The sequence below is a fragment of the Passer montanus genome, unplaced genomic scaffold, assembly GCF_014805655.1.
Source record: "Passer montanus isolate IOZ18808 unplaced genomic scaffold, ASM1480565v1 scaffold65, whole genome shotgun sequence".
NCBI lineage: Eukaryota > Metazoa > Chordata > Aves > Passeriformes > Passeridae > Passer > Passer montanus.
In genome coordinates this window covers 3,910,734-3,921,306 of record NW_024371593.1, presented here as the reverse complement: position 1 = coordinate 3,921,306, position 10,573 = coordinate 3,910,734, and the positions used below count along the sequence as shown (strand labels likewise).

Genomic DNA, 10,573 nt, shown 5'->3' with positions numbered 1-10,573 from the left:
CAGGAAGATGCCAAATCCTTACCTGCTAAAAGTGAGATGCAGAAGCTAAAATACAGATGTTACAACCTTTACCGACAAAAGGCATTTTGCTGCCACAATAACAGCCATTTTCCATCCTGGTTTAGAAAACAATACAGACACTTTCATAATGAAACTCAAAGCACTCACACTACACTACAGAAAGCACTATTTATTCTGAGACAGGGGTGATTAAGTCTATTAATAGAGCCAGTTATATACAGTAAGTACTTCCTGATATAACTGTATGAGACATATGTCAGAAAACAAAATCTCCAAGGAAATAAATGCTTTAAAATTTAAACAGAAAGGTAAGCTTATAATGAATGACAGTAAGAATCTGATTCATCTTCCTCACAAGTCTCCTCAATGGCTTTCACACAAAGAATGAATGTCACTGTAAGTTTCCACAGAAGTATGCAGGTGACAACACAGAAGTCACTGTTTTCAAGAGGTAGATACAAGGTTTAATAGGTGCAAAAATGTAGACTTTACGCAAGAGCATGGTCACATGGGATTCCATGTACAACGACAATGAGATTGTTTCCACTATCCTGTTATCTTTTCAGTGAATTAATAGTAATGTTAGTCAAGATGATGACTTATGCTTTTACTTAAATGGAACAATCTTGCTATAAAACTAATTCAGGGCTTACACTTAAAAATAATGGTTTCACTGGTCAAGAAGGCATAATTCATCCACTTTGCCAGAGGGGAAGAGGCAATGAGCTACTAGATATTACTGGTCTAGCCACTTTTGAAACATACTCTTGCTTGAGTAAAAATACTTTACCAGAGAAATCCTAAAGGTTAAATCCACTGCCCACTGATATCAACAGACATCATTATCCCTGTTTCAACTGAGTGAGCCTTGAGCCATTTCAAAGAGCACTGTGGAATGTGGCAGTGGACAAGCCTTTCAAAGCAAGCTCATTTCATCCTAATTGCTGCTAAAAACACTGTAGGAATTCAAACCTGTACAAAGGTATTAGACTTCAGTCCATGCTGCAAATGCATTAAAGTACCTCTTCTTAAAGAAGACTCAAATTCCATGGCATGCAAGTCCAATCTGATTAAACAGGCTGGGTAACAGCCATTCAGGATTCTTGCAGTATGTTCAAACCTTTGTAAGGCTATGTGAGCATGAGATCAGCAGCAGTGTAGATGAAGGCTGGCAGAAGAGGTGTGTTCACACCCACCCACAGACCCTCCCTTCCCCAAACACACCTCCAAAGCTTTCAAGTTCCGGATTCCTTGTGCAAGTAATTGGGTAAAACACACCCTACACATCCTCAGAACAGTGGACTGATATGACAGTTTGTGAACAGAAGGACAAGTACAAGACTGCTGAACTGAAGGCAAAAGGGTCCAGATTCAATTTCATCTACTGTGTTCTCCAGTCTTCATGGCTACAGAGCTAAATAAATCAACTTTTTAGCAAGGGACAAATAGTTCCACTGGAAAGGACGCAAGTTTTTCTCCTTACAAGCACCAAACTTACACAAACCAACTTGCTGCTTGCCTGTATTTGAAATTTCTACTTGACTCCAATTCATGTGTCAAAACAAGCAGTTTTGTTTCCAAAGCTGCTTGTTTGGTGACAGATCAAAGTGACAAGAGAACAGCTGCCAACCTTAAAACTAACACACAAAATGGTTTTTGGTCAAGCTGATCTAAAAGTAATTCTGAACTAATAAAGAAAATGACTGGATTCCATCATTTATAAAGTACAAATAAAAGGGCAACCATAGTTACCAATTCCACTTATGATGTTGTGGTTTTACCCCTTCATTTTCACACAACTGATCACTTTGCAAAAACTTCCCCGGACAAGTGCACTGAACCTTGCCAAAAATGCAAAAGAGAAAGCAATAAGGGCAGTGACATACATGTGGGTTTTTTATTTCTGTACGCAATGTAATGTTTAGGCACGTTGTTTGGGACGCCTTCTAAAATAAATCATTGGCCATTGTTTTGAATATCCTTTTGGCTTTAAATACTGGTCAGGAAAACAAATGATGTAAAAAATAAATGAGTATGACTATTACAGAAACAAAAATGGTTTTGCGTCTAAAAGTGCAGGAGTATTTTAACCCTTTCACCAGACAATGTGGCAATATACAGTATATTGCTTCTGTTTGTTTGAGAAGGCTGTTGGAATTTTACACTGACATAGAAAATTATAAATTACACAGAATTAGTTTCCATAATCACTATATATATACACAAACCAGCTGTGAAAAAACTGGTTCAGAACATACAAATGAAAGCCTCACACAGATCAGTACAGTGAAATTACCAATTAACATGCTCTGCTGCCAAAATTTGTATTAAAAACACTATTTACTTTTAAAATGCAGGTACTGTAATTACATTAGCAGCATGAGCATTTCTTTTACTTGACTTGTCTAAAAGGATTATAGCGTTTTAAATACGCAGATTGTTCTGAAATGTTCCATTGTATAATGCTTGGTATTAAACTAAATCTTGGTGAACTGTTTAAAGGCAGGTGAACCACTTAAACACAACAAGCCATGTGCACTCCAAATATTCTAGTGTTTCACCTGGAAGGTATTGTTTCAAGCAAACTAGACTTAACAGAACATATGGCTTTACAGTAACATCAATTTGTCAACTAAGCTGTTGCAATAAATACTTAAAATCTCTACCAATAGACTTACATTTTTTGATCTGTTTAGAACAATACAGAAAACAATTACCAATTAAAAAACCTGTTGTAAAATGTTGAACACCAAAAAATTCTTATTTAAATCACTTTTGTAAGCTAAACCAACCAAAATAACATTTATAGGGCATTTCAGTTTCAGAAAAAACATGAATTTTCTTTTTCTTTTTTACAAGGTGAAAAATGTAAGAAAACTGCTAAATACTTTGGTCACACTAATCGTCAAATAGTTATGTCTCAAATACATTAGATTTTTGTATTCACTTTTTTATAAAACTATTCTTACAGCCATTTTAACTATAGTAACACTACTGTCATCATTACATGGGTAGCAAGATCTTATTTCACAGGCCCCCCATTATTTAGAACAATACAATATAAACATACGCAAAAATTATTGGTATTTCTCAATGTGCAATATTTTTACACTTATGAATTTCTGTACAATGTCTTAAAATCTAGAATATAAATGTTGCTGGTCCTGATTCCTTGCGAAATTAGTGCAGCAGTGACTGGCTTCAACAGGGTCTAGATGATATCCTCAAGAAACACTCAAACACCTGGACATCAGTTCTTTCTCTTCAGCCAAGGCAGTAGACATCACATATCATACAGGGCCATTAACAGATGCCTCTCCTAAATGGGTGTGTTGATCAGTCCTAAGAGGCCAAAAAAAGAGATGTAAGCGTACAAAAAAGATCAAAGCAAATTCAAGTAGGTGCAATAAAAACCAAACCAAATACTGACAACCCTGGATCCTGTGTAGCAAAACCTGTCAAGTGAATGAAGGAAACGTGTGCTAATAACATACTCATCCCAATTATCTTCTGCAGTCCTGCATTTCTAGAGTCCTAATTTCCTAATTAGGCATAGCACTCAATTAACTGAGCACACACTGAAGAATGTGTGGTCTTCATTAACTGATACAATAAGTGATCTCCAGAGATGTGGTATCTCAGAGTTACTAATAAAGAGCACATTTCTGATACTTATCCAAATCTTATTCTGAGGCAAAATGTGGTACCAGGAGTATTTAAGATTGCTAAGACACAACAGGAAAAAAACAACAGCATCTTAAAAAATTGCTTCAGTTGTTAATCTAATCTACAAACAGTCTTTCAGAAATACGTTGAATGTCAGCCCATCAGGATGAAACGTTCATGAAGCATGGAGGAAAATGGAGAGCAAACCTACAAGAGTGAAAACAGTAGCAGTATATACATTTCTAGATAAAAGTTTAGTGTAAACATGGGCTTAGTTGCTCTGGACTGGCACACAGAGATCAAACCAATACATGAGGACACCAAAAATATGCAAGCAAAGAGGAAAAAAAATCTCTCAACTTCCATTCAGTGCAAGTATATGGAATACATTTGAAGATTCTCTAAAAGAATGCAAATACTGCTTGAAACTACAGATGAGGAAAGTTACCTGTAACTTCTGTTCTCTGATGGTGGACATCACAGAGAAGCCACTCTGGGGTCCGTGCTCTACATGCACATGACCAGCAGAAGCCCCCTAGCTAAGTCTTTGGCTGCTAAGCTCTAAAAACACTTTTTAAAAAACATATGTAAACATTAGAGAAAAGACAGACAGCACTAGACAAAAGCAAACACTTTTTAGAGAAACGTGGAAGGTAAGAAACAAATGCTGCATGGACAGGAAGTGTGACAGTCTGCACAACCATCACTCACTTATTAAGTGGAAAAAAGTCCATGACAGAACAGGGCTCCTAGCAGATTACTCCTGCTAGCCACCAGCCAGAGACCTACCTAGGGGACTCCTTCCACTAGTCATACATACATGGAGCCCCAAAAGCACCATTAGGTTTCTCTTGGTGTTTATCCTGTGTTTATGAGGTTCTACTGCAACAGCCACCTTTAGAGAAAGTTCTGAGCTTTGCTGAAGTCAGCAGGATTCAGTGAAAGGAGCTCCTTGAGATTTCCCACAACCTAAAGGCAATCTAGCAAACTGCTAGCTCTGAGAACCCTCTCTTGGTTCAGACAAACAGATCTGCTCAAAAGATAATCACCTAGTACCCAAGGGCTTTTTCCCTACAATGTAATGCTTATCAACATTAAAAAATATTGTCATAGTGATAAAGACAGCATCTCTAAGAGACACTATGGAAGAGTTTTTGGTTTCCCACTTTAAGCATACAGGGTTGTTTTTTCTGATTAGAATTCCCTTCTTGATCAAGTTTGAGATTTATGCAGAGCAGGAAGTTAGAAGAAAGGAGCTAGTTAAATACTGGCTCATAAACAAGACTTAAAAACCAGAATCTCAATTTGTCAAACATGCTTACATCTCTTTAATCTATATGGAGTACAATCAGAAGATACAGTGGATTTCTGTGCATCAATTCACTATTCTAACTTGTAACGCTGTCACAAACCAGAATGGGGATATTTACAACTCCCCACGAGAAAAATACACCTTTGATGACTCAAGAGTCTTAGAAACAACTGAAAATTCAACTTGTGAGAATTTAACAAAATAAAAGCAAGCACATTTTTAGACTGAGCTAAACTCAATCTCTTTAGATCAACCCTATTAGAAAAGCACACAAACTGCTATTTAGAGAACTGAAAGCATCCTTGAATACAGTTACCTCTGTTCTGGACTGCTGTTAGTAGGCTGAAGACCTGAAGGGACCTCTTCTGCAACCTCTGTATTCTCTTCTACTACATATTTACAAGAAGGATCCTGCGAGGTAGTCAATTTTCCTTCCTCACTTTAAAAACAAAACAAAACAAAAGCAAGTCGTAATTTAATGTATTTAACATTGAAGTTTATTTACAGGGAATTTCAGGCAACAGGAGAAAACTGAGACGGGTCCGTATTTCACATGCAAATGGATTTTAAGTTATGACTGCAATATGAAGATCAAGCACATGGCTCTAGACTTCACAAACACCTAATGATGCACTGGTGTTTACATCCATTAAAACTTGACTGGATAAAAGGGCAGGAAACACAGTGATTGCAAATAAGATCAGAAAGGAAAAAAGGAACGTATGTGATGCCTGAAGTGGTAACAATCACGAGCCTTTACTATACATACCGATAGGATTTCAACACTCTGAAGCCAGAAGAATGCAAAAATGGAAGAAAGTATAAAAGAAATTCAAGATTCCCTCAGAAACCGGCATTAATAAAGTTGTCCATGAAACATACCAGCAAAATCATTAACTCATCACTATTTTACATAATAAACTCCCTAGTAACTCCACAGTGAATACTATGTATGGTTTATGGGGTACAAAGACTGCAGCCCAATCTACTTCACAAACTTCCTCTTGTAGACAAAAGCAAGCAAAGTTCAGCACTAAAGCTGTACACTCACACTATGTAATACAGTACCATGTAATCAAGCAGCCTCAAAAGTCATTAGTGAACAAATCTTCTGGTTTGCCTCAGAACCCAACCTTTTCTGCCTCTCTATTCCACCCTCTTCCATCTCAATCACACCATTATGAGTGAACTAAAATACAAATTTGAGCATATATACCTGCAAGAGATAGTTATAAAGTAGCTCTGAAGTAGACAAACATCAATCTTATACCTCTGTAGCAACAAATCTATTTATTCAAGAAGTGCCAATCTCCTCTGCTGGTTTTCTTCCTATTCTCACAGTTCTCCTTTCCATGGATCCTTTAAATTTCAATGAATCCTTCTCTTTTCTCCTTCTATCCTGCAGAGCCTGCAAAAATACTGTCTTTTGCATTGCAATCTCTCATCAAGTTTTCCCCATCTAATCTCCCCATCTCATTTGCTTTGATACTCTTAGCATTCCTTCCAAATAAAATACTTGTCACCACCACCATTGAAAGTGATGTCCTAGGTTTTTTTATTTTTTAAAGAGGCAGTCTCTGCTGGCATTCTTCCTACTTGTTCTCCACTCTGAATTAAGTTTAGAAATCACGTTTTTGTCCTTTGCAGTTTTCCACAAATTAACTACCACACTTAAAAATCTCCTCAATGTTGACTTCAACATCATCAATTTTCTATTGACAGAAACCTAGATAAAGCTGAAGTCTGGAAGCATCCACTTCGAAAGGCAAACAGGCCAAGTAGGACTTCCCCTCACTACTCTAACTGTCCCTTACTTTAGACCTTTCCCCAGCCAGCTGGTTTAAAAAATTGCTACTTGAGCATTGACTCAGTATGAAGCTGCACATGTCTATCAGAGTAGAACAGTCTCTACATTTAAGACCTCATCTTTGAGCTCCCTTGTATGTTCCTTTGACATTTACCTTCCAAATCAAGATCCAAGAAGTTTTCAACATACAACAGGCCAGAGTACTGTGTAATCTCATCTGGGCTCCGTTTCCCATAAAAGATTGGACCAGATAAACTTTCAAGGTTCCTTCTGACTGGGGCAATTCTATTATACTGCCTTCCTTTGCACCTCTATTTCCTTTTAACTACAGTTCTAGCAGGTAATTCCATGAAGGGAGGCAGGAACTGTTACCAGATGCTGCCTCCTCATGTCAGTTTTTGCACCAGTATCACAAATCACACAACCTTAAAGTGCCTGTGAGCTAAACTAGTTTAAGAAGAAGAAGTTTAAAGACACCATGGATAACTAAACCAAATTTGTGAACATCTAAGAGTGAAGACCATGTAAAAGCATTGTGCCAAAGACAACAAACCGGAGAGCAGACACATCATTTACTACATCAGCAATGCACTATGGATGGCTTCATGTGACATCGAGCTGCACGGAGTCCCAACACCTCTAAAGTGCTGTGGTTCATTCCTGCATGAACACCATTTGAATTAGAAGAACTGTGCAGTCACAAATTTTCCCTCCTCTGAGCTGAAAAACGATCAGAAGTTGAGTCACTCAGATAACCAAAAGGATAGAATCAAGAGTGACGGAAAGCTGTTTGGTTTTCAAGGCCTATTCATTTTGGATAGTTCAGGAATTATCTCCTACCACTTCTCCTAATGAAGAAAATTAATTTAAACAACAGGCAGTGTAAGGAGTAACATCGGAAAAGTTTCTTACGCTGGAATTGACTCGGGGTTGGTTTTTTTTAAGCTATTTCCAAGACCTATTGACAATTTCTCTTTAGCATTAAAAGCCAGAATAGGGACAGACAATAGGAAGTTGCTCTAGAAGAACGAGAAGAGGGCTGCATGTTGAAATGTTCTAGCAGTGTGTTCCAATTTGTCACCATCAGGGTGGAGCCAGAACACATCACCCTCAATAAAGGCAAAATTTTTTGCATGTCATACTGTTTGTAGCCTCTGTTTCCCTACATAAATATTTGATACTAAACAAAAAGCACTTGATAATTAAAACTGAGATCACAATATCTTAGTATATGGGATGGAGTACACAACACTGAAATGTGCTTTATTCTCATAAAAGGATTGCAGTGCTGATATAATATATAACTTGACCATGTTGTAAGACACTTATTCCTGAACCTCTGCATCAGAAGATAGCAAAATTAAGAAGCTGTTCTTCCAGTTATTCTAGAATTCCATATGCCACCTGTAGTCCAGAACAGATTTACCATCATTGTGCATACCACCTACAGTGATCACCCCAAGTGTCTGATGAGCTACACTCAGAAGCAGTGCCTGGCTGGCCTTCAACTTCTGCCTTCCATCCTCCTGGATGAGAAGGATGAAATTCCAATCCAAATCTAAGAATTCTGTGCAAAATTTTAAAAGCTTAGTTTTGATGTGCAATGTTAAAAGAACTGTACTTGAAAAATGCACAATAATGTGCATCAGGGACAAAAGCTGAGTCAGTCCTCTGCTAATAACCTTGCACTGAAACTAAGGCTTGATAAGTAAAGTACAGTATGTTATAGTAACTAACTAGAAGTCAAATTTCAAAACAATTACTTTGAAAGGTTTCTAGTATGCCTCAGAAATTATCACTTAAACTCTCTTTGATGATACAGTGTTCCATCAACATGGTGGGAAGACAAACAGGCATTCTTACCTTTTGAAAACGGCGGTTTCAGTTTTAGCATCTACAGTTAGGCTCAGTGTCTCCTTCATGCTGCCATTCATGACTGTCTCGGTTACCTTGTCTGCATTTTCCACATCATCCTCTCCATCTGAGCTGGCCTCCATAGCAACACTTCCTGGGGCTGCAAGTAGGAATAGAATCAATTTAGCATATGGCTGGTTATGTTTCTATTTCATGTGCAAGCACCTAAGCCAATATATCAAGAATGGTATTTTGGCAGCTTTGCACACTTCTTGAATTCTTCCTTACAGAGAATGTCACCTTTCTGCAAGTGCTGCATAGAGAGCATGACTATTACTTACAGCTGGTTTAAGGAAAAGCCACAGTGTATAGCTTTTTTCATTTTGACTGACAGTGCTTACTACAACAGTTTTACCTAAACAACACCTTAGTAGGATTATGGTGACCAATTATTTTTCTGTACAGTCAAATTCATTACAAGTTTACACAGTACAAATCTGACTTTGAGCTTCTGAGTACTGACAAATCTTTGGGATGTCCAGTGTGCCTGGACTTCTCAACTGCACTTCTTGATCTCTCTGGTAATAATAGATACAAAAAAAGCTCAAAGTATTTTTGTCCTTTTATAGTTCAGACACGTGGAACAAACAATTAGGGCATGCATAGTGAAGGCAGCTTTAGAAAGGAATGAGAAGGAAGGAGAAATCTGAACACATTGAGGCTACTGGCCTATTGCCACACAGGTCAAGACTGGAGGCTACCAGTCTTTTTGGGCATCAGCTGAGGTAAATGCTGACAAAAGGGAGAAGATTCTCTAACAAAACAAACTTACAAACTTTGTTTCTTTGTAATGCTTTTTTAATCATGATGTGAAAACTTTTTAGAGGGATCAGTAACACTGGCTCTTGTTTTAAACTAGAAACTATTTTAAATAGTTCATAAATTCTTTGAAAAGTCACTTTTAATAACTGTCAGAACAGCAGCAGAGCCAGAGAGGAGTCTAAACCTAAAATGCTGAAGTCCATGGAGAGTCTTCTTATGTACAACTCCTATGGTCAAGCCATTTGCATTTGGAAATGCAGAGCAGTTTACTTACTCTCCAGAGGTGTTGTAAGAGTAGTTGCATTTGCACTCAAGGGATCACCTGGATCTGTGTTTGTTTCCATTTCCACAGGAGAATTACTTCTTAAGGAGTCTTTTGAGCTTCAAGTAGAATAAAAAAATTTAGAAACATTTCTGAATAGCAAAATAAAATGTACTTAAAACAGTTCTCTATGAAAGCTGTAAGGTCTAGAACTACTGAAACTGAATTAAGCAAGTTTGTTCTAAGAGTGCTGGAAATACATGTTAAAGAGAAGTTTAGTTATGGCAAAATGCACCAGAACTGAGCTGAGGGTCTTAGGTGGTAATCTTATTTTCACTTGATTTTGTAACATTACAAGTATGAGAGGACATGTCCCTGGTTAACTAAGGCATACAGGTACTACCAGCTCCTTGCTGTATTTCCAAATATTTTTAACTGTTTTGCTAAATGCATTTTTCCAATTTGACAGTTCTCTGTTGAGACTGCCAATGCAGTCATCAACCACTACAGAAGTGATTTCACTACTTTATTTTATATACAGTACAGCTACAAGTTTTTCATTTTAAAGGAACTCAGATGACAAGATTTGGCCACTTGAAAAACATGTCACCATTTACAGAATGTCCCTTCTATCCAGTAATGTGGCAACTCCAAGTCTTCACTTTCTTATTTTGATTATCTATTTACCTGCCACAATCATGAAACAATAAATTTTATGTTGGGGGAAAAATCATACTTTTATATCTGAGCTGTTTCAATGTCCAGACAGAAAGTCAAAAGCCAAATATACAAAAGCCAAGTCTTCCAATATGAGAAGGAATTAGTTCTT

The 10,573-nt window shown here is 37.4% G+C and overlaps 1 protein-coding gene across 10 annotated transcripts in view; it reads right to left on the bottom strand.

The window, feature by feature from the left end:
* Nucleotides 1-1,728: 1,728 nt before the first annotated feature.
* PPP6R3 (protein phosphatase 6 regulatory subunit 3) overlaps nt 1,729-10,573 on the bottom strand; it is a 51,040-nt gene continuing 42,195 nt past the window's right edge. For 6 of the 10 annotated variants that reach the window (XM_039728258.1, XM_039728253.1, XM_039728259.1 and 3 more), the window contains 5 exons: nt 9,757-9,863; nt 8,670-8,820; nt 5,769-5,786; nt 5,316-5,438; nt 1,895-3,363 (listed from right to left, as the gene is read on the bottom strand). In XM_039728258.1, coding sequence (XP_039584192.1) covers nt 3,312-3,363; nt 5,316-5,438; nt 5,769-5,786; nt 8,670-8,820; nt 9,757-9,863 — 451 coding nt within the window. In that variant the 3' untranslated portion in view covers nt 1,895-3,311. Of the gene's footprint in view, nt 3,364-5,315; nt 5,439-5,768; nt 5,787-8,669; nt 8,821-9,756; nt 9,864-10,573 lie in introns of all 10 variants that reach the window. The other 4 variants (XM_039728256.1, XM_039728262.1, XM_039728257.1 and 1 more) reach the window with 2 other exon arrangements.